This window comes from Sinocyclocheilus grahami, unplaced genomic scaffold (assembly GCF_001515645.1).
Source record: "Sinocyclocheilus grahami isolate Dianchi unplaced genomic scaffold, SAMN03320097.WGS_v1.1 scaffold416.1, whole genome shotgun sequence".
NCBI classification, from domain to species: Eukaryota; Metazoa; Chordata; class Actinopteri; order Cypriniformes; family Cyprinidae; genus Sinocyclocheilus; species Sinocyclocheilus grahami.
The window spans coordinates 167,510-192,018 of record NW_015505595.1 but is presented as its reverse complement, the minus strand read 5'-3'; the positions used below and the strand labels follow the sequence as shown (position 1 = coordinate 192,018).

The 24,509-nt window shown below is 37.7% G+C and overlaps 3 protein-coding genes across 3 annotated transcripts in view; all 3 read right to left on the bottom strand.

Annotated features, from left to right (window-relative positions):
• LOC107551134 (mediator of RNA polymerase II transcription subunit 25-like) overlaps positions 1-10,100 on the bottom strand; it is an 18,648-nt gene extending 8,548 nt beyond the window's left edge. The window contains exons 1-11 of the mRNA XM_016232637.1: positions 9,961-10,100; positions 9,841-9,886; positions 9,644-9,768; positions 9,388-9,486; positions 9,189-9,309; positions 7,859-8,018; positions 7,575-7,696; positions 5,183-5,258; positions 5,016-5,063; positions 4,328-4,697; positions 4,166-4,223 (exon numbers count right to left, since the gene is read on the bottom strand). Coding sequence (XP_016088123.1) covers positions 4,166-4,223; positions 4,328-4,697; positions 5,016-5,063; positions 5,183-5,258; positions 7,575-7,696; positions 7,859-8,018; positions 9,189-9,309; positions 9,388-9,486; positions 9,644-9,768; positions 9,841-9,886; positions 9,961-10,085 — 1,350 coding nt within the window. The 5' untranslated portion in view covers positions 10,086-10,100. The remainder of the gene's footprint in view (positions 1-4,165; positions 4,224-4,327; positions 4,698-5,015; positions 5,064-5,182; positions 5,259-7,574; positions 7,697-7,858; positions 8,019-9,188; positions 9,310-9,387; positions 9,487-9,643; positions 9,769-9,840; positions 9,887-9,960) is intronic.
• Positions 10,101-10,547: 447 nt separating this feature from the next.
• LOC107551133 (mediator of RNA polymerase II transcription subunit 25-like) lies at positions 10,548-12,141 on the bottom strand. The gene is made up of 6 exons (XM_016232636.1): positions 11,955-12,141; positions 11,326-11,466; positions 11,206-11,251; positions 11,009-11,133; positions 10,753-10,851; positions 10,548-10,674 (listed from the first exon to the last, which is right to left on the bottom strand). The coding sequence occupies exons 2-6, from the start codon at positions 11,448-11,450 to the stop codon at positions 10,548-10,550; spliced, it is 522 nt and encodes a 173-aa protein (XP_016088122.1). The 5' UTR covers positions 11,451-11,466; positions 11,955-12,141.
• An 8,941-nt stretch (positions 12,142-21,082) lies between these two features.
• Positions 21,083-24,509, bottom strand: part of LOC107551154 (synaptotagmin-C-like) — a 48,999-nt gene continuing 45,572 nt past the window's right edge. The window contains exons 12-13 of the mRNA XM_016232660.1: positions 23,812-23,902; positions 21,083-23,046 (exon numbers count right to left, since the gene is read on the bottom strand). Coding sequence (XP_016088146.1) covers positions 23,816-23,902 — 87 coding nt within the window. The 3' untranslated portion in view covers positions 21,083-23,046; positions 23,812-23,815. The remainder of the gene's footprint in view (positions 23,047-23,811; positions 23,903-24,509) is intronic.

The window sequence follows — 24,509 nt, the reverse complement described above, 5'->3', positions numbered from 1 at the left end:
TTGGTGATTTCTTTTAGACTTTTCCACACTGATGCCGAGTCACTGGAAGAGAATTTAATCTTTATTTTTTCAGAATAATTCCTCTTTGCCACTCTGATCTCCTTTTCCATTGTGTATTTAGCCTGTTTATACAAGACATTATCCCCCTTCCTGTGAGCATCTTCTTTGGCCTGACGGAGCTGTCTGAGTTTTGCAGTGAACCATGGTTTGTCATTGTTGTAGGTTAAATGAGTCCTGCTAGGAATGCACATACAGTGGGGCAAAAAAGTGTTTAGTCAGCCACCAATTGTGCAAGTTCTCCCACTTAAAAAGGTCTGTAATTTTCATCATAGGTATACCTCAGCTATGAGAGACAAAATGAGAAAAAAAGTCTAGAAAATCACATTGTAGGATTTTTAAAGAATTTATTGGTAAATTCCTCGGTAAAATAAGTATTATTTATATCTATTATATTATATCTACAAACAAGCAAGCTTTCTGGCTCTCACAGACCTGTAACTTCTTCTTTAAGAGGCTCCTCTGTCCTCCACTGGTTACCTGTATTAATGGCATCTGTTTGAACTCGTTATCAGTATAAAAGTCATCTGTCCACAACCTCAAACAGTCACACTCCAAACTCCACCATGGCCAAGACCAAAGAGCTGTCAAAGGACACCAGAAACAAAATTGTAGACTTGCACCAGGCTGGGAAGACTGAATCTGCAATAGGTTAGCAGCTTGGTGTGAAGAAATCAACTGTGGGAGCAATTATTAGAAAATGGAAGACATACAAGACCACTGATAATCTCCCTCGATCTGGGGCTCCATGCAAGATCTCACCCCGTGGGGTCAAAATTATCACAAGAACTGTGAGCAAAAATCCCAGAACCACACGGGGGGACCTAGTGAATGACCTGCAGAGAGCTGGGACCAAAGTAACAAAGGCTACCATCAGTAACACACTGCGCTGCCAGGGACTCAAATCCTGCAGTGCCAGATGTGTCCCCCTGCTTAAGCCAGTACATGTCCAGGCCTGTCTGAAGTTTGCTAGAGAGCATTTGGATGATCCAGAAGAGGATTGGGAGAATGTCATATGGTCAGATGAAACCAAAATATAACTTTTTGGTAAAAACTCAACTTGTCGTGTTTGGAGGAGAAAGAATGCTGAGTTGCATCCAAAGAACACCATACCTACTGTGAAGCATGGGGGTGGAAACATCATGCTTTGGGGCTGTTTTTCTGCAAAGGGACCAGGACGACTGATCTGTGTAAACGAAAGAATGAATGGGGCCATGTATTGTGAGATTTTGAGTGAAAACCTCCTTCCATCAGCAAGGGCATTGAAGATGAAACGTGGCTGGGTCTTTCAGCATGACAATGATCCCAAACACACCGCCCGGGCAATGAAGGAGTGGCTTCGTAAGAAGCATTTCAAGGTCCTGGAGTGGCCTAGCCAGTCTCCAGATCTCAACCCCATAGAAAATCTTTGGAGGGAGTTGAAAATCCGTGTTGCCCAGCGACAGCCCCAAAACATTACTGCTCTTGAGGAATGGGCCAAAATACCAGCAACCGTGTGTGAAAACCTTGTGAAGACTTACAGAAAATGTTTGACCTCTGTCATTGCCAACAAAGGGTATATTATAACAAAGTATTGAGATGAAATTTTGTTATTGACCAAATACTTATTTTCGACCATAATTTGCAAATAAATTCTTTAAAAATCCTACAATGTGATTTTCTGGATTTTTTTTCTCATTTTGTCTCTCATAGTTGAGGTATACCTATGATGAAAATTACAGGCCTCTCTCATCTTTTTAAGTGGGAGAACTTGCACAATTGGTGGCTGACTAAATACTTTTTTTCCCCACTGTATATATGCTGTTTAGGTTGACATGAACAAAAGTCGTTTGAAATCTACATTTTAAAGTTAATGCGAGAGCTTAAATGTATATTTCATGCGATATTTTTGTAATTATAGTATGGTTTTTAACAAGTATTATTAAAGTTAGTAATTTGTGCAAAGAATACCGTCTGTAATGAACATTCTACTCATTTGACAATGCATTTTGCATACTGTGTGCATCAGAGAAGTATGCAGGGTGCGAACTACGGGGGAGCTAGGGGGAGCTCAGCTCCCCTTACAAAAAGACATGGGCTCCCCTGAAAACGTGATTTGTGAAATTTTGGGGGGTCTCAAAAAATATTGACAATGTGTTATTTTGACGTGCAATTTCAGTTTTGTGTAATGTGTATTATGTGTAAAATTGCAAAAATATAATTCATTCATACATGACAGCGATTTAAACCCAATTCACTTCAATTAAGATAACTATACATGCTATTCTTGTCATGAGCATCAAGGTGTGGGGGCGCTGCGGTGCAAATTCCACTCATGTTTAGTACGTTAACTCAAAGATTCGTAGAAAAAATATAAACGTTGGACTCTGTGTTAAGGTAAGGCATGTTATTCGCAATTATGTGTTGTGGCTGGGTTGTTATAGGTCTGCCTGACTCTCGATGTCTTAGGCCTAACTGAACGGAGGAATTATGGTATTCTTCTGTAGCCGTTATAAAAAAAAAAAACAAGTGGGCTCCCCCAAAGTCCACGGTATAGTTCGAACACTGGAAGTATGCATAGTCCAGCACGGGGAGTGAAAAATAAGTAGAAGAACAACATGAAAGAAGAGCAGGAGGTGATGGTGATTGAGGAGGAGTAGAAGAAGAATTATGAGACAGAAGAGAAAAAGATGACGAGGAAACAGGAGACGAGATGACAATTACGATTTAGGAGAAGAAGAAAAAGTGGGAGAAAAATATGAGGAAGAGAAAAAAGATGAATAAAAGTAGAAATTATGATTTGGGAAGAGGAGAAGAAGTAAGGGAATGAAAAGATGATTGAATGAAAAGAAAAAGATTATGCACAAAAGGAGATGGAGTAAAAAAAGAGGAGATAATGGAGTAGAAAAGGAGAAAAATACTGAGAAGAACAAAAAAAAGGGATGATGATACAGGAAAAGCAATGATGGTGAGAATAAGGAGGAAACGAAAATGATGGGAACGGAAGAGAAAAAGGACCAGAGAAAAAAGATAATGAAGGAGATAGGCCTGGGCGATAAAACAGTATCGATATTTATCGATGGTACACCTTCTTCAATATCGATAGAAAAAATGTTCGATATAGTGCACGATATAGGCACGTGCTATGAGTGATGCAGACAGCACACACAAACACATGCTGAATTGAGTGCTGTGCCTGCCTGTGATGAGGAGATTGTGAATAAAGAATGAATATTAGTCGAATTTAAAATAAACATTTGCATTTGAATGTTAGGTGTGCATCAGGGAGCGTCATCAGTGGCGCGCGAGATGCAGTGATGTAAGTGACGTTGTTGTATTTTAATGTTTTGTTAGTCTAGCCCACGAGATGCGCCGCTGCTGTGTTATGCATTCAAAATATTAGAGAAATATGCATTGAAGAGATGCATAGAAAGTCATGCAAAGTTAAAACAGTTTAAACTTTAAGAAAACACGTCACGAATTTGTGGAGGTTTATTCCTTTTCACTGCATCTTATATGTTTTTAAATGCAGTCTGTGTGAATAGCGATTCGGCTCTTTGGATTAAGCAATGCATAAATACATGATACTGTTTTGTCCATAATTGTTATGCAATTTACGGAATTATATTGGATTTTTATGAGTTAATTTAGACGTAATGCACGTTTTTATGGAGTTACTTCCTTGCGTTGACAATTTAAATGCTTTGCATTATTTTGCTCATTGCGCCCTCGGGAGACAATTAGACCTATAAAATAAAGACCTATTTAATCTGCATATAAAACATTAGAAATTATATATTTGTTGAATTTTTATTGTGTTTGATTGTTAAAACAAAAAATATTTGTTGTTTGTCTCAATAAATTGTGTTAATTATAAATACAGTGGTTAAATTCAAACATTTTTTTCTATTGCTTTTTGTTTTAAAAAAGGTTATAAAAAAAAATGTCAATAATTATCGATACCGAACGATATGAAACATTATATCGTTGATAATTTTTTTAGCTATATCACCCAGCCCTAGAAGGAGATAATATAGGAGAAGGAGAACAAGAACAAGAATAATAAATCATTGCTTCCTTCGCAAGCCCAGTAATGCATCCTGCAGGAAACAACTATATTCACATTTACCAGGAGCTGCTGAGGGATGAGCTGCATGATCAGCTTCTGTGGCCACTGGTCTGTATTTCTGAAACAAAAGAGGGGGGGGGAGGGGGGGGGACTTCATCCTCTCTGTGCATCTCTTCCATATATTCTACATTATGCAAATATGGGCCAAACGGAGTCACTCACAGATTTTCCCCTTGGCTGACCTGGACCTGGCAGGGCAGGGAGCGCGTAAGTTTTGTGTTGGAGTCCATGGAGGAAGCCTTGGGCTTCTGCGGTGATTGATGGAGACAGAGGGAGAGGTGACAAGGGGAGGGAAAAAAGGAGAGACAGAATAAGATGAAGAGGTTAACATACAGAGTAAAAAGACCTTGCTGGCAGAGATAGATGGTAGGACTTAAGGCAGGAGGTCTCAGAGAAATATACAACCTGTGTGTGCAACTTCCAGAACAAGAGAGATCGCACTGACTATGGAAAAGCTGCAACGTTATTATGTCAATCAAAAAAGTACAACTAATGAGCAAACAGACCATTTTAAGAATATTAGCTGGAACCTCTTTTTTTTTTAAAGCATCATTTAGAACAACTGTTGACAACAACTTATCGATTTAAAAAATATACAAGTTTTTACTACAACCACCTTACAGTATCGCTGAAAAAGGACAGTGTGGAGAAAACGCAGGACTCATCTGCAGAACGACAGAGTTGTGGCGCAGAATTACTATTGATTTAATTTACACAGCGCAGCTTGGCAGTGTTTGTTTTTGCGAATAGTGTGCGGTGAGCTGTGTGAACTCATCATCCAGATGGTGACTCTACGACAGGCCTCAACAACCGAGCGTGCCGCCGTGCCTGATAAGCGTACATTGGTTACCTCCTGATGTGAGTGATTGGCTGAAGGGAGTATTTTGCATTTGAGGAACTGTGAACAAAACATAAACAACTCAGCAAATGGTGTTTCAAATATGGAAAACATAGTGAAACACGGAACACACAAACACAGCAGAAGATTCAAGAATAAGGGGACACAATTTGACTCACATCGGCTCTTCTGCTGCTGAGTGGCTGCATCTAGCACCTTCTGTGCTGCATCATGGGCCGCGTTCAGAGAGGGCTTCTGTGGCAAGAGAGAGAGTGTATGCAACAGAGGGACAACATTCATGAGGTCTCATCATTAGAGTGCACAGCCTTGCTTGAAAACAAAGCCAGATCCTTCCACCAAATACAAATGCATTCATGCACATCTCATCTACCACTTAGATCTATTCAAATGAAATCATAACAGCAGTTAGTCTCAAGCTTAAGAATCAAAATGAGGCTCTGTATGCTGAAAATTACCAATAATATGCCTCCAATTAGGCACAGAAAGGTTCAGAATGAGCAGACCGAGATTAACCTGTTATTGAGAGAAGCGCTCTGATTACGCTACATCATCGAAGCAGTGAGATAGCAGGGTCCAAAATTAACCTTTTACCTCACCTGCCAATGGTTAAGTGAACTGCTCATTAAAACATGCAAACATTTTCGCTGTTCCTGTTTTTCCTTTTTGTCCCCATTTTCCCTGTGGCAAACCCATTATATACAATTTCTCTGATCTGACTGAGCTTTTCATTAGGCCTATTTGTCTTTATATATTTTTAATGATATACTTTATAAAAGTTTTGATGCGACTACAGCAGACCACATACTAAAATGTTTTACCATTTTGTATCATTTTTACACCATAAAGCTTTCATATCTTGTAAAAAATTCAAAATCCAAAGTTAAATAAATAAATGGCATAATTTTTAAAAAAAAACCGGCCTATAGTTTTATCATCCGACACCTAAAAAACTAGTTTCGTGAAATGTTTTGCTTGAAAGGAGTTTCATGTAAATATATACACTACCTTTCAAAAGTCTCTCCTTCCACCAAATACAAATGCATTCATGCACATCTCATCTACCACTTAGATCTATTCAAATGAGATCATAACAGCAGTTAGTCTCAAGCTTAAGAATCAAAATGAGGCTCTGTATGCTGAAAATTACCAATAATGTGCCTCCAATTAGGCACAGAAAGGTTCAGAATGAGCAGACCGAGATTAACCTGTTATTGAGAGAAGCGTTCTGATTACGCTACATCATCGAAGCAGTGAGATAGCAGGGTCCAAAATTAACCTTTTACCTCACCTGCCAATGGTTACGTGAACTGCTCATTAAAACATGCAAATATTTTCGCTGTTCCTGTTTTTCCTTTTTGTCCCCATTTTCCCTGTGGCAAACCCATTATATACAATTTCTCTGATCTGACTGAGCTTTTCATTAGGCCTATTTGTCTTTATATATTTTTAATGATATAATTTATAAAAGTTTTGATGCGACTACAGCAGACCACATACTAAAATGTTTTACCATTTTGTATCATTTTAACACCATAAAGCTTTCATATCTTGCAAAAAATTCAAAATCCAAAGTTAAATAAATAAATGGCATAATTTTTAAACAATACCGGCCTATAGTTTTATCATCCGACACCTAAAAAACTAGTTTCGTGAAATGTTTTGCTTGAAAGGAGTTTCATGTAAATATATACACTACCTTTCAAAAGTCTAATGTGCTCACCAAGGCTGCATTTATTTAATAAAAAATAATGCAGCAAAAACAGCAATATAATTATATATTTTAAAATGTAAAATATTATCGTGTTGCCAAAGCTGAATTTTGAGCAGCCATTACTCCAGGCTTCAGTGCCACGTGATCTTTCAGAAATCATTCTAACTGACTGATTTGGTGATGAAAACAGCTGTGCTGCTTAATGTTGGTCGAAACCACGATACATTAAAAGAATGTTCAAAGAACAGCATTTATTTCGAAATCTTTACAAAATAAATGTGACCCAGGATCACAAAACCACAATTTTTTTTAATTGAGATTTATACATCATCAAGCTGAATAAATAAGCTTTCCATTGATGTATGGTTTGTTAGGATTGGACAATATTTGGCAGAGATACAACTATTTGAAAATCTGGAATCTGAGGGTGGAAAGAAAATCTAAATATTGAGTAAATCGCCTTTAAAGTTGTCCAAATGAAGTTCTTAGCAATGCATATTACTAATCAAAAATTACGTTTTGATATATTTACGGTAGGAAACTTACAAAATATCTTCATGGAACATGATCTTTACTTAATAGCCTAATGATTTTTGGCATAAAAGAAAAATCTATAATTTTGACCCATACAACGTATTTTTGGCTATTGCTACAAATATACCCCAGCGACTTAAGACTGGTTTTGTGCTCCAGGGTCACAAATGTCTGTACTTTCACTTTTGAACAATTTAATGAATCCTTGCTGAATACAAGTATTTATTTTGGGGAAAATATTGACCTTAAACAGTAGTGTATATGTAATAAAGTTATATAATTCTATTAATTCCATTAACACACACCTGGTATGGAAGGGGAGGAGGAGGAGTCTGGGTTACTGAGCCCATAGACTGGGACACTGGCAAAGGCTGAGGTGGCAAGACAGGTTTAAGGGAGACTGTACCAGAACCTCCTCCAGGAGCTACTGGACACACACAGATGTAACAGAAAGCATTAATCAGAGCAAATCTAATCATTCAATAACATACTATTTTATTCTCCCCTCTGCTGTTCAGCTACTGAAGAAAGCTGTTGATGATATATCACTGCACATTCACATACATATCAGGACAAGTGTCTTTCTTACCAGGAAGTGCAATGCCCCTGACTAACACCATGTGAAAGGGGTCTTGACTGTAGTCTGGGTGTGAGGATTCTGGTGCACCTGCTACAGAGGATGCTCTTTCATAAAGAGATCGAAGCGCTGGAAGTTTCCGTGGAGCGATTACAGAAAAATGGATCCCCCGCTACAGTCAAAAAAATTAATACAAATAATAATAATTTCATTAATTTCAACTACATATCAGAAACAGACATCAGCTTTCATACATAAATTTGGCAGGACAAAACAGTGAGAAAAAAATAATATAGCACATAATATTGTAGCCTATGCTTGTATCAACCAGCATAATCAGCATCAAGGCAAATACAGTATACTGTCTCACCAGGGTTTTGCTATTCTGAGATCGCAGAATTTAATACAAAATTTAGTAGCTTGCATTTTTGTCTTATTTATGTATTACTTCCACAAAAAATGTTAACCTGAGATCCATAATAATACTCAAAATACTGCTGCTGCATTGCAGTGAATTCTCTTGTAAAGTGAGCAGGGATGGACGGACCATACGGCGCACTGGGATACCTGGTTATATACAAGTGTTTTAAAAGGAAAGAAAAGTTCTGACATGAGGCTCATTTGAGAGAGATGAAGAAGGTAATATGTAATTTTTTCAAGTGATCCTTCTCAATAATTCATTCACAACCTAAACTTGTCTATTGTCTTTTCAACCACTTCCAAAGGCGTGAGAGAGATGATCCAATGACTTATATTTATATTTACGCGTAAAGCGAGTGGGATGAAATGAAAGGTTCTAGATGTTGATACTGATTATAATGTATATTGTGGCGAATATTTGCTAGTCTCCATAATGCTTGATTTCACCAGTAGATTTAAATAAGCACATTATTTTACAGGAAATGCACAATGTAAATATTCCTAATGAATGCAATCACTGATAACAATATCATACATTTACAAAAAAGCAAAAACAATATTACAACAATAGGCAATTATAGAATTGGACAATGCATAGTATATAATCAGTGTCACTTGATTTAGTGACAGTTTGCAAGTTATTGTGTCTAACACCGTTCTGTATTTTCAGCAAAGAATTATGAGTATTTCTATGCTGGTGTCACCATTGTCTTATGCACCAGAACAACCATTTGTGTTTAGTAATTAACTACATAAGCACATCAAGACTACTGATGTGTTTTCACTGCAAAATGACACAAAATTGTTTATAATGTTTGAGAACTCTCAGCAAATTCAGTGACATAAGGTTGCAAATCTATCATTACAACAGAACTGTGACAAACAGACATATCTGATAAAAAGTAGATCAGTGCAGACTCACATCACGTATGATCTGGACCAGGCTGTCTGCGGTGCAGCCCGTATAGCTGACGCTCTCCACAGCTGGTAGTAAGTACGGAGGAGAATTACACAGCAACACGCAAACTTTGTGGGTCTGACCACTGCAGAGAGAAACAATGAGAGCACGTATACAGTCAACGGCAGAATTGTGATTCCACAGAACAAGTTAAAGAGCTCACATTTGCTCCCTCATCTTTTTGAAGTCGTCAAAGAGCTGCAGGGCCACGGAAAGACCCTCAGCTATGAGACTGCAGCTCTCTGCTCCGCCTCCCATGAATCTGCGCAGAAAGCATCAGTGTAAGAGTTGCAATTCTCAGCATTTAAAACATGAAAATCTTCAAAGCAGACATACGCTCATAACTAACAGCTCATCCAAACAAGCAAAAGCACACTTTTATCTCAGACTTTCTACCGTGGAATCGTAGCAGCCCTTACTGAATGCTGTCAATCCAAGAGACAAACTCAAAAGCAGAGCTGGTGGGAGCATGGCACTGGACGTAAGATTCTGGAGCACAATCCACTGTGTTGAAGACCACAAGTCCATATTGAGTGCCACCATACTATAAAAAAGCAAAAAGATTATCAGATGTTGAAATGACAGCACTAATATAAAGAGCAGGTGTCTAACTCACATCTCCTCCAAAATCTGTTTCAGCAGGTGGTCCTCCATTAAAATACCTGTGATCACACAAAGTAGGTCAGTACAGAAGTCTTACAAATGTCAACACGAATAAACAGGCAATGACTCTTACTCTATAGTCGGTAGTATGTAATTCTTCCGAAGTGATTCAAAATATGGACCAAGGTTTGCAGTTCCCTCTATGACAAACACCACATCTGACACCTGATTCAACCCAGACTTGGACGTCGGGTCCATATGGGTCGCCTTGTGTCTGCAACCAAGACAGGCGTTAGTACAATATCACACCGAACGTTTGCTGTAACTATTAAATAATAATAGGTATACTATTATATAATAATTTGCAATATAGAATTCATGTAGTGTACGCCCACTTAACCTTTACGTTTTATATACTGTTTTTTATTATCTATTGTCATGTCTGCTCTAAAAACAAGAACAGCGAACCATGATATGTAACGTTACATACTGGCTGTGTCTAAATACCTAGAAAAACGCCTACAAAGACATTTCTGAACGATTCATTGATTCAGTCCGTGCCAAAGATGCCTGACAGCCTCATTTTGGCTGAGATCTTTTCCTCTATTCTCATTCAGTTAAAGAGTAGCTTCATAGAAATATAATGCAAACACAAATAAACGAAAACATGTGAACACGTTCACGTTTTACACATGCAAGTCTTAGCATGTTTGTTAGCCGTTATCCATCACGTATGATCTGGACCAGGCTGTCTGCGGTGCAGCCCGTATAGCTGACGCTCTCCACAGCTGGTAGTAAGTACGGAGGAGAATTACACAGCAACACGCAAACTTTGTGGGTCTGACCACTGCAGAGAGAAACAATGAGAGCACGTATACAGTCAACGGCAGAATTGTGATTCCACAGAACAAGTTAAAGAGCTCACATTTGCTCCCTCATCTTTTTGAAGTCGTCAAAGAGCTGCAGGGCCACAGAGAGACCCTCAGCAATGAGACTGCAGCTCTCTGCTCCACCTCCCATGAATCTGTGCAGAAAGCATCAGTGTAAAGGTTGCAATTCTCAGCATTTAAAACATGAAAATCTTCAAAGCAGACATACGCTCATAACTAACAGCTCATCCAAACAAGCAAAAGCACACTTTTATCTCAGACTTTCTACCGTGGAATCGTAGCAGCCCTTACTGAATGCTGTCAATCCAAGAGACAAACTCAAAAGCAGAGCTGGTGGGAGCATGGCACTGGACGTAAGATTCTGGAGCACAATCCACTGTGTTGAAGACCACAAGTCCATATTGAGTGCCACCATACTATAAAAAAGCAAAAAGATTATCAGATGTTGAAATGACAGCACTAATATAAAGAGCAGGTGTCTAACTCACATCTCCTCCAAAATCTGTTTCAGCAGGTGGTCCTCCATTAAAATACCTGTGATCACACAAAGTAGGTCAGTACAGAAGTCTTACAAATGTCAACACGAATAAACAGGCAATGACTCTTACTCTATAGTCGGTAGTATGTAATTCTTCCGAAGTGATTCAAAATATGGACCAAGGTTTGCAGTTCCCTCTATGACAAACACCACATCTGACACCTGATTCAACCCAGACTTGGACGTCGGGTCCATATGGGTCGCCTTGTGTCTGCAACCAAGACAGGCGTTAGTACAATATCACACCGAACGTTTGCTGTAACTATTAAATAATAATAGGTATACTATTATATAATAATTTGCAATATAGAATTCATGTAGTGTACGCCCACTTAACCTTTACCTTTCAGTTTTATATACTGTTTTTTATTATCTATTGTCATGTCTGCTCTAAAAACAAGAACAGCGAACCATGATATGTAACGTTACATACTGGCTGTGTCTAAATACCTAGAAAAACGCCTACAAAGACATTTCTGAACGATTCATTGATTCAGTCCGTGCCAAAGATGCCTGACGGCCTCATTTTGGCTGAGATCTTTTCCTCTATTCTCATTCAGTTAAAGAGTAGCTTCATAGAAATATAATGCAAACACAAATAAACGAAAACATGTGAACACGTTCACGTTTTACACATGCAAGTCTTAGCATGTTTGTTAGCCGTTATCCTCAAATGCTAATTTATCTCGTGTGTCTTACCTGCTAGTATTAGTAGAACCGACTTCTAATAATAATAAAACGGACTGATACAGTCATTTATCTTGATTATCTAAACCAGCCGTCTTAAGTTGTATTATGAAAGCTTCACATAAACGTTAATGTAGACCGTAATGACAACAAATATCTGAATGTACGCTCGGCAATCGACAATATGTTCTGGTCTTAGATCTGGGAACTGGACTGGGTTGGTGAATCGATTTATGAGTGATCGATTTTTAGACCAAAAGTACGTCCCTAAAATATAACTGATACACCCATCTATCAGTTTACACCGCTTGTTGTATGGTCGCAGGAGTGCGTGAATGGCCAGTCCATCATCTCTACAACTAAACATAGCCTAGGCTTTATTGTGTTTGCATAAGGAAGTAAAATGTATGCTTATGAAAGTAATCCATAAATGTGAGCTATATAATAGCCTAATAATAAAGTACGACGATTTTACTATCATCATCATAATGTTTTAATCTTAAATGTATCCTATAGTGTATGTTTTGTTTCTTTATTATTTAGTTTTCATTTCCAGTTTTCTTATTTTTCTTTTTAATCTCAAATCTTATGTTAGGCTACATTATTGTATTTTATAAGTTTTAAGTAGCCTACTTGGTGTTTTGTATATATATATATATATATATATATATATATATATATGTATATTTAATTGTATCTATTATTATTTAAAATCTTATTGAAACAATCCATTATTGAAACGAATGTTATAATTTTAATATTTATTATTATTATTATTATTTGGGACAACGGGTTTTCTAAACTTAAGAGCAAACAGCTAAGTAGATAAACAGTAGATGTCACTAAAGTCAAGCAACCAAAAAAAGAAGAAGAAGACCATAGAAACAACTGGATAATACTGTATAGGCCTAACTTTACTATTTTCTTGAGCAATCACTTTGTACATGGACTGTCTCTAAATTATTGTCCTATTTATTCTTTATGTTACCTAGGCTTACACAGAATCAGTCCAGTCTCTGCTCTGTGCTTCACTGAATATCAGAAAGGAGGAGAGAGGTAAGTTATTGAAGAAAGAATTATGTTTTTAGGTCGGCGTGCAACCAGTTACCTCTCCTTGTTGCTCCTTACTGCAAGAATGTGCATAATTACTCAGACGGCCCCCGAGCGACCCAACCTGCTGTCAAATAAGAACAGTGTGCTGCAAGCCAAGTGGTCCTGAGGCTCGCTTGTTCTTTCTCCTTCCAACAATAGAATCTACTCTCCAGCGAGCAACGGAGAGCATCAAGAGCATCATATTTAAAGCCTCCCATACAAACAATGCTCTGAATCAGTTTAACCCATTTAGAGCTATTCTCTTACAACCCCCGGCTGACTTCCTTTGCTTTTCACGGTCAGTAAGCAGAAGAGTGCCCCTAGGGTTAGTTAGGATTGTCCGGAACTTAGGACCTGTGTGTGTCCGAATAAGAGATTTTTTTTTAGAGATGCATTTTCTGTGCTCTATTCCACATCCATCTCCAGGGAGTAATTCTTTTGTGGAGTGGCACTATTTTGGAGGCTTTAGCTCAGCTTTGTGATCTGGGTGGCTAGATTAGATGGATTTAAGGTGAACGAGGGAACTGGAGTAAAGACAAACCCTACTCTTAACTCCATACATTGATTGACAGCATCACATCACTAAAGATTGACTGAATTTCCAGTATAGTAAAAAATAAAAAATACATAAATTAAATAAATGTTAAATGTAAAAAATGAATTAGACCTTGTACCTTTTTTGTAATAAGAATTCAGATCTGGAAGTATTATATTGTTGATCTTGGTTTGTTAGTTTTTTTTAAGAAATGTATACTATGTACATACATACACTCTAAAAAATGCTGGGTTAAATGCAACCCAGTGCTGGGTAAAATAGGGACAAACCCAGCAATTGGGTTGTTTTGACCCAGCGGTTGGGTTATTAGAAGGTTGGGTTAAACATTTAACCCAACCGCTGGGTCAAAACAACCCAATTGCTGGGTTTGTCTCTATTTTACCCAGCACTGGGTTGTATCTAACCCAGCATGTTTTAGAGTGTACATACATTTATGGAGTCTGATTTATATATTTAAGTTTATTTAAAAAAAATTTCCCTCTCATTTATATATGATTATATTGTGTTTGATTAAATTTTTTGATATGTAATCGTCGAACTTCCTCTCTTCTGTTTGTCCTGTGTAGAACGACCAGGTAATTGTTATTTGACTAATTAATTGCTGCTCAAAATGAACTCAGATTGTGTTTGTTACTCACACCCTGACGAAGGCAAAATAGCCGCAACGCGTAGGTGTGCACTTGTCACCTGTTCTTAAAACTTATAGCCATGATGAAATAAAGGCTTTTTAAAACTTTTTGAATAAGATTCGAGTGCCTTGGACTACTATTATTCTTATGAAAATAAATATTTATTACTTATTACAAGATTGCCTACATGACAGCAAACTAAAACATTTGTCTGCCCATCAGATAATTTAGTAAAATAATGCATATATGATTTACAGAAAAGAAAAACTATTCAGGCCAGTAAGACTTCTTAATGTTTTAGATTTAGGCAGTTCTTTTGTATTTTCTTTTTTATTAAGTCATTTATTTGATGAATAATATAGTAAAAACAGAAGTTTTGTAAAATATTTTTACAATTTAAAACAACTATAACTTTGTATTTGAATATATTTAAAATTGTAATTTATTTAAATTTTTTGGCAAAACTGAATTTTCATCAGTCACTACTCCAGTTTTCAGTGTCACATAATCATTCAGAAATCAATTATTATCAACAATGAAAACAGTTGTGCTGCTTAATATATATATATTTTTTTGTTTGTTTGTTTGTTTTGTTTTTTGTGAAAACCATGATATATTGTTGCAGGATTCGTGATGAATAGAAAGGTCAAAAGAACAGTATTTCACAATGCTATAGAACAATGTAAAAGTTGGTAACAATGTAAAAGGCCTCTTTTGAACAATTTAATGCATACATCATTAATTTATTTGATTTTTTTAACAGTACTATATAATATTAAGAAGAATATAATTATTCTTAATACATATATTACTATATAATAGTAATAATACATATATATTACTATACAATACATATATTTTACTACATAATAATACATATATATTACTATATAATAATAATAATAATAATATAACACACAAACAAACTGGTTTGTTTGACTAGAGACAATTTTCCCAGTTGAACACCACCAGCAGATGGCTTGATTTTAAGTGAATATATTTCTGTTATTATAATTCAGGAAACAGAGGGAGAAAAAAACTATTGTAATGAATGAGGTGGCCCATAATTCCTTTTTTATTTGTGCTGCCTGCACACACGAACGTAGATGCTCTTGTGCGCCATTATTGAAGATTTATGTTAATTGAAAATGTATCACCTTATAGAATTCATGTTATTTGCCTATAATGTGAAATTTTCTCCCACTGAAAACTGCTGTTGTTTCTTAAGATCAGCACTTTCGTGTATGTTTTAATAATACAAAGACATGTCTGAGGTATACTATTCAATTCAGCTATGTACACTCTCAGAGAAAATGTACAAAAGCTGTCACTGGGGCAGTACCTTTGTACACCTTACCTAAAGAGTGCATATTAGTACCCTATACATTTTAGTAGGCTACCTTTTGAACGGGTATCACCCCAGTGACAGCTTTTGTACTTTTTTGTCTGAGTGTGTATATAACTATCAACTCTTCTGCATCAGCAGGGCATTTATGCATTCCACTTCAAAATCCCACAAAATGTTGTCTTGTTTCCGGATGTCCGACATTATTCTCTGGAGAGGTGTCCTCCAGGTGGCACTGATTAAAACACGAAGCCTTTACTGGTGCTCTCTGCTGGGAGACAGGAGCCATCTGGAACTCACACCAGGCGACCAGAGCGCACAGAACACGTCCATATACATACCACCACTATCTGGGTCACTGGGGCTACAATAATACGCCTCCAAGGTACATTTCACAGGGCACAGGTGAGGAAAAACAGGTGCATGTTCACATACACATGCACAACACCAAACACTCATGATTAGACTATTATTTTCCCAAAATATTCGCGCCTGTCATTACAGAAATGAATCTCGACCTCGAAATGGATGGATTTCTTTCCTTGAGGCTGTGAAAATGAACATAGCATTCCCTATTACAGTCACAGCTATTAGCAGTAATGATAATTGCACCATGTTACTAATTTCACTAGATAATTTTCTTTCCCACAGTGATAAAAACAGCTCTACACCACGCCCGCTCCTCAAGTTTTTCTCTTCTGCTCTCTCTCTCTCTCTCTATCCCCCATCTCTCTTTCAGCTCAGTGAGCCGGGTGAAATATCTTTCTGATTAAATGATTTTTTGCACTGTGGGAAGGTTGCCATGGAGACTGCGCTCCCCCGACCCCCACCCCTCAGCGCGCGCGGAATGGGTAGTTGTGAACTGGCGCGTCTTCACCTCCGCTGCGCGCTGCTCACGCTGCTCTCGCAGGGCCGATGTGTTGCAGGTGTAGGCTATACACGTCTCGGTGAGCATGCATACCGGATCGGTCCACCTCTTCCTCTCGTTTTCTTTCGCTCTTATATTCTCCTTACACACCCTGCACGGAATCCCTGAAAGGAATGTCCCGGGTTCAATGCAGGATTTGTGGCATACTGTTTAACGAATGAGTGAATGAATGGATCAATGACTGAATGGTGAAACACCAAGGAAGTAAATGGATCCGATGGGGCCCTTACGAAAAATAACCATGGTTTTACAAAAAAAAAAGAAAGAAAAACATGGTTACTAATAGATAAACCATAGTAAACACAAATTAACCATGGTTTTGCTAATCATAGTTTAACCATAGTATTTGAAGTAAAACCCTCCGCTGCGCGCTGCTCACGCTGCTCTCGCAGGGCCGATGTGTTGCAGGTGTAGGCTATACACGTCTCGGTGAGCATGCATACCGGATCGGTCCACCTCTTCCTCTCGTTTTCTTTCGCTCTTATATTCTCCTTACACACCCTGCACGGAATCCCTGAAAGGAATGTCCCGGGTTCAATGCAGGATTTGTGGCATACTGTTTAACGAATGAGTGAATGAATGGATCAATGACTGAATGGTGAAACACCAAGGAAGTAAATGGATCCGATGGGGCCCTTACGAAAAATAACCATGGTTTTACAAAAAAAAAGAAAGAAAAACATGGTTACTAATAGATAAACCATAGTAAACACAAATTAACCATGGTTTTGCTAACCATAGTTTAACCATAGTATTTGAAGTAAAACTGTGTTTATAAAAATGGTAATCAACACACGGTTACTACACTATAAAACAATGGTTAATTTTCGTAAGGGGGACCTTTAAAAGAATAAATAAATAAAGCATAAATAAATTGTAGGTGAAGGAATCTCTAGGTCTAAATCTAGTTGGGAAGTAGTCATTTTGAACTATTTGCAAATAATAGGCCTATTTTAAAATATGCACACGTGTGCTTTTATTTGCATGCCTAAAATGTCGAAAACGTTTCTTGTCTCGTCACATTCAGTTAGGAATTTCACTAATCACATAAATTATACCACATTTTCAATCCAAATAGGCAATATACAGTGGTGTGAAAAAGTTCCTGATTTCTTATTTTTTTGCATGTTTGTCACACTTTAATGTTTCAGATCATCAAACAAATTTAAGCATTAAATTTAAGCACTTACTTTTTCACGTAGGGCCAGGCAGGTTTGGACAGCTTTTTTCCCTTAATAAAATAAATAATCATTTAAAAACTGCATTTTGTATTTACTTGCATTATCTTTGTGTAATATTTAAAATTGGTTTGATGATCTGAATCTTTTAAGTGTGACAAATATGCAAAAAAATTTAAGAAACAGGAAGGGGGCCAACACTTTTTCACACCACTATATATGAGAGAAAAAAGTTGAGTAGTTTACATCTGGATGTTGCTTTCGGTCGTTTAACTTTACTGTCATAGTTGTCAAATATTAATTCGCTTTCATACGTTTTTCATTAAAACTATTTTTTATAATGAATATACATCTTTCCGCGTGCGTCACTTCTGAGCGGCGCATGCGCAACGCTGACCTCATACGTCATCCTCCCGGAGTTGCTTCCATGTACAAAAGTGAGCGCAAGCTACATTAAAGTGATTATTACGTTTTGAATATGGATATTTTTCTTACAAAAACGCATCGATTCACTACAGAAGGCCTTTGTTCACACCCCCCCTACCCTCCACACCCCCCGAGCCTTGTGAAACACTTTTTTTATGGATTGGCGATTTTTTTATTTAAGTTCTTTTGGACTGATGCATGCAACACCCGCTGAGTGGCATTAAACAGCTTGAAAGATCAAAGACTATTTTTAATATAACTCCGATTGGATTCGTCTGAAAGAAGAAAGTCATGTACACCTAGGATGCCTCGAGGGTGAGTAAAACGCAGCCTTATTTTCATTTTTGGGTGACCTAACCCTTTCATTTTTGTAGTGAACATTATGCCAAATGCGTCAGTTGAGCTTAACTTGCATTGAACATGAATTAAGGAATATTAATTTCATTCCATTCCTCTAATAGTTTTTCTCTAGCTATTCTCAAACATTTATCCTCTTACCGCTCTTTTCATATTAATGTTCACCCTGGGGCCAGTTGCGTAAACTGCTTAGACTATAATATTAGAAGTCAGTCATACAATTTTTTTCCTTACTTTTTGAAGTCAGTGCATTAAAAAAATAGACCAAATTGGATCATTTTGGTCAGACTACCTCTTAAGATACTGTCTTAACATAATGGCTGTGTTAATGAAACTGGCTCCTGTTCTCTTGTCAAGATTTACCCCCTGCTTTTCTCTGTAGCACATTTGTAGTCTTCACCACACGCGCTAATTCCCTGCACCTCTGTCTCTCTTCCTGCATCTGTGTATGTCAGAGAGTGCTGACTCTGGCTGTCCTGCCTACAGTGAGGCTCAGATGAACAGTGCATTAGACTCACATGAATGTGACTCTAAGAAGTCAAGATGGATGCAAAGAATCAGGCAGTAACAAATCGAACCCGCTAAGAATCACAACACATGGGTGCAATTAACGGCAGGAAGTTTTGTGACCGGAAAAGCCATAAAGATACAACCTGATTTGAAGAACGAGGCTGAGGCGGAGAAAGGCCGGGTTTGATTTATGGATATACGACACACATGGTTGTGTGTGCGTTTACGTGCCTATGGAAATACAGAAAAACAGAAGCATGTACATGAATGCAATGCTCCACACTGCGTTTATATAAAGTGGGCCCTCGATAAAGAATTTATGATGGTAACTAAATAATTACTCACAAGTTAATGCACAGCAGGAGGGGAAAGGGAGTGAGATACAAAGTAAGAGGTAGACAGAAAGATCAGCATGATTCACAACCCGTTACATGAACACAAACAGCTGTATCACGCAAACTCATTGCAATGATTTTTCATACATATTTTATTTCAGCCATCATCGCTCCAGCCTTTGAATCATCCTTTTTATCATTCACATAATCATCCTCCTAAAAGTTGTTTTGGTCTTTATTTAAAATTTTGTTTTTTGTTTTTGTTTTTTCCAGCTGAAATGTTCTCGCCCTGACTGCATTTCAATGGTTGTGTGTGCGTTTACGTGCCTATGGAAATACAGAAAAACAGAAGCATGTACATGAATGCAATGCTCCACACTGCGTTTATATAAAGTGGGCCCTCGATAAAGAATTTATGATGGTAACTAAATAATTACTCACAAGTTAATGCACAGCAGGAGGGGAAAGGGAGTGAGATACAAAGTAAGAGGTAGACAGAAAGATCAGCATGATTCACAACCCGTTACATGAACACAAACAGCTGTATCACGCAAACTCATTGCAATGATTTTTCATACATATTTTATTTCAGCCATCATCGCTCCAGCCTTTGAATCATCCTTTTTATCATTCACATAATCATCCTCCTAAAAGTTGTTTTGGTCTTTATTTAAAATTTTGTTTTTTGTTTTTTCCAGCTGAAATGTTCTCGCCCTGACTGCATTTCCTTTTTATCTTGCTCTAAGTCTTAGCTTAATCTGAACATATAAAAAAGTAAACTTTTTCAAAGAAAACTAAAAAAAAGCAAACAAACAAACAAACAAAGAAAAATATATCCAGAAACTGTAATACCATCTCAAAGAGGATATACAATATTAACAACATTAATCATCAGTGTTTTGATGATATCCAACAGGTTGCTAGATCTGTTTGTCATTAGTAGTGTTAGTATTAAGTTCATCGTCAGTTTTTTGTGTTGAGCATCACTTATTAAATTATCATTGCATCAAGTTGACATCATCCATGTTAATATAAGCATGCAAACACATTTCCTCAGGATCATTCAGAATTGCACTGACATAGAGAGACAGAGGAAAGAGGGGAGACAAACAGAGAGAGAGAAAATTATGGCCTGGGGTGAACCGAAGAGAAAGCTATCGTCAAAGTTTGTATTTTGTGGGAGCTGATGACGGAGTCAGAGGTCACTCTACAGGGATCGTGCCTCCACAGTGTAAGATCTAAGGCAGCAGAAGAGATGGGCCTGCTGGAGACAGGAGCTGAAGCCTGCGGGTCGATACCACATCCACGTGTATGACGGAATCAATGGCCTCTTAGAAAACAACAAGAGCTGATATACGATAACGGACTAAGGACTGAGCACACACCGGTGAGAGTGTGTGTGTGCGTCCAAGGCCTGGCATGTGATTAATAATGGAAACAGAGAAAATATGAGCTCAGTGGGAAATAATTATACTGATGTACATTTCAATAACATGAGTGTTAGTGATTGGTAATGCAGTATTCCTCCATTGAGGGACTTGTGCGGTAGCATTGGCAGTGGTTGTACTGCGATATTAAAGAGACAGTTCATCTTAAATTAAATATTCTGCTATAATTTATGCACCGTCATGTCTTTTCAAACCTGCATCACTTTCTTTCTCCTGCGAAATATGATATTTTGAAGCCAGCGGTGTCCAAAAACAATATTGGACCCCATTGGATTTCATTGTATAAGGATTTTGTGAAGAAAATTGTATTTTTTCATACAGGTTTGGAATGGCATGAGGGTGAGTAAAAGACAGATTTTTCATTTCTGGGTGAATTATCCTTTTAATAGAGGCAGTGACCCTGGATATCAAGGGTATGTGAATTTAGCGCTTTGGCCACTATGTTGTTTCTGACTAGAGAAGCAGTAACTTTACTGAACGTATTTTTAAAAAAGCATCTGAAGTCAGTTTGTAATGTAAAATTATACGAGTAATATTATGGCCCTAAAACAATAAAAGACGTGTCCCCCTCTTTGCCTCTGTTTGCAAGGAATGCTCAGACAGAAAAGATAGTCACATTAGCCAAATGAGATGAAGAGAACCAGTTTGTCTTTTTTCCCCCTTTTTCTTTTAAAGACAATGAAAAACTTCCAACATTTTATTCCTCGACAGCAGTGGCCACCAGGTTTGTCCCCTCGTACACACAGAGCACATTTACAAAAAAGAAAAGCACACCCAACACGAGAACACAGATCAGGCTAGGGACACGTTTCAGTGACGAGCTGGTTAGGGACACAACAGAGACAGGTCACTACCACATTCGACGGAGAACGACCGAAACGCGCGTCTGAGATATAGACCCTGACCCTACCAAGTGCAACAGGTCCTACACAAGAAATAGTTCCTCTAAGACACAGGACAGGAGACACTTGATTGTTCAAAACGAGATTTTCTCTGTGCAGGACAAAGGACGGGAATTGGAGACATACACGGGGTCACGGTGACATATACCAACACAGGCATACACACGCACACACAAACCGACGAGCAAATGCATATCGACACAAAAGAGCACTCCTACAAACACATAGAATACATGGGAGGAAAAAAGAGGATGAATGCATGCGTGTTTCCAAAGTGGTCTTCTTGGCAGAAGGATGATGGAGAGCACACACTTCCTCCTTTGAAATTAAAAGTGTCTAAGAGAAAAAAAATCCTGGCGTGGTATAAAAATAAAATACTATGGCCAGATCTTTTCCCCGTAGGATATGTTTCCAGGAAGTGCACACAAATCCAAGGTCCGTCCCAGTTAGGGTCCTCTGGCAATATTTGAAATCAATGATAGCTCCCTTTGGAAGAGTTCTCTCTCAGTGGGATTCAGTCTGCCAGTGTGTCCATGTCAGGGAAACATATTCTCCAATCATTTCATTCAGTATCTGGTAGAACAAGAAGAATGGCTGGACTCTAGTAAACGAAGGAAAAAAGGAAAGACTGCTGATCTCAATGAGCTCCAAGCAGAAGGTGATAAAAATGTAAAAGGCAGAGGGACACATTTCAATACTGCACGACACGATTTGGCCAATGTATCCGTCCTTATTTCTCCTTCTCCAGATGGGAACGGTCATAAAGTAGTCCTCCTCTCCAGAGAAACAGGAAACAGTTGCAAGGATTCTGCACTGGCAGAGAAGACCACTCCGAGGACTTGCAGCTACTTGTCAGACTGAAAACACCTTGTAGAGATCTTCTATAGCTACACACAGACACCCGTACAAACTCACATACACACATGCGCTCACACATACACAGAAACATTCGTGGTCCATAAGCTATCAGGTCTCTCCTGATTATTTTTAGTTTTTTAAGTAATTAAAATCTCTTTTTTTTGTAGGCTCAGTTTCAGATAACTAAATAAAGATTATCTATTTAAAGTGGGAATGTTTGTCATATTTCCCCTGAATAAATCATGTCATATTTTGACTTCAACATCATTCCTGAAGCAAAACCATCCATGCCAGTTGTTACGATTCCATGTGTGAATATGTCTGTTTGTTTGTGTGTGTGTGTGTGTGGAGATGTATCTGTGTGATTTGTGTCCGGACTAGTCTAGTTATTTTTCTCTATATTGTGTTGGGTCTGCAAGGTTGACTTAGAGGAATAGCACTACCACAAGCACAGTCTCTTCTCTGGTTCTTTCTTGATGAATAATTATTCACAGGTGAAAAGAAAGAATGTATTTCTGTTGCTAAAAAGATAATGCTGACCTGAGGATAAGAAAAAGAAACAGAGAGACAGAAAAAACACTGTTAACCATATAAACACAAACGGCAATTTACATAAACACAAAGAGCTTCAGTGAACAGATGGCTGCATTCATACATTGTATGGGATTGACAACTGCATTTACTATCAGATGTGACTGTTAAATAGCTGAGAAAAGCAGCCTGAATGGGGTCATATGAACAAATAGCTGTTCTGAACAATTTTGTTTAGAAAGTCATGAATAAATATCAAAGATAGTGTCTTTAAACGGTAGGAAGTACCACAATTAACATGATAAAAAATGAGTTAATGTGTCAGATGTTAATTAACCAATAGTGGCTTCAAATGCTGTTTTAATTTTTTTTAGACAGCGGATTTAGGTTGCACTCAGACCACAAAACAAGCTCATTTATTTGCCTCGTCTTCCTCGGTGAGTTACCAGAACCCCACATAACTAGTTGTTCAGTGCGGTTCCATTTACATATTAACCACACTTGCTCTCAAAATTCGCCTTTGTGTCCTGAAAATTGTCTTTATAGAATGCAGTTGTTAGTAACAAAGCTGAGAATGCAACCATATTTAGCACTCTAAAATAGGACTAATAGACATATCCTGCTGCTGTGTAAACACTGATGTTTTTGTCAGTCTGTGTTAGTTTATGACTGAAACCTGAAGTACTCCAGTGTAACACCCACATAGATCCCCTATGTGAGGAAGTACCCTTCTATTTACAGCATGTGATTATGTTCATGTGTGCGTGTACTCACATCTCTACTCAGAGTGAGGGCTGTCCACCACTATGTGTGGCTTAGGGGAGGTTGTGGCACTCTTTGACACGTATGTGTTTATGGATTTCTCCTGTGAAAGGTAAACAGCAATGAAAATACATGATTATTCAGAAGGTGATTTCATACATATAAGGCATTATCAAAGCAATTAATGATTTATTATATTGTATCTTTTCAGTATTAACTGTAACCAGAGTTATAATTAGTGCTGGGTAGTAACTGATTACATGTAATCTGGATTACATGATCAAATTCCAAAAACTGAGTACTCATACTTACTGTGTGTCGAACCATTTAGCTTTGACTGTATTCACAATATAGCATGGCCATGTAAATCTCATGTAAATAATTTTCCGATCCATGCTTCTAAATTGAGGGAAGCACTCCTCATGTAATCAGACAATGTATGAAATGAATAATTATGCAAGTTACTAAACACAGGTGATGTATAGCTGGGAAACACTGTCTTCATCATATCCAGTGACCTTCAGAAATAGTTGGTTCTGGCAGTCATGACAATGATATTTCAGACCTAAAATATTTTCTCTTTGGCTTTTTTATACATCATGTAATTACTATTTAATGGTAAGTTTAAAACAAGTTAGGTGAAAAGTAATCTAAAAAGTAGTAATAGTACATTACCTCAAATGAATAACCTAGATTATGTTACTAACTAC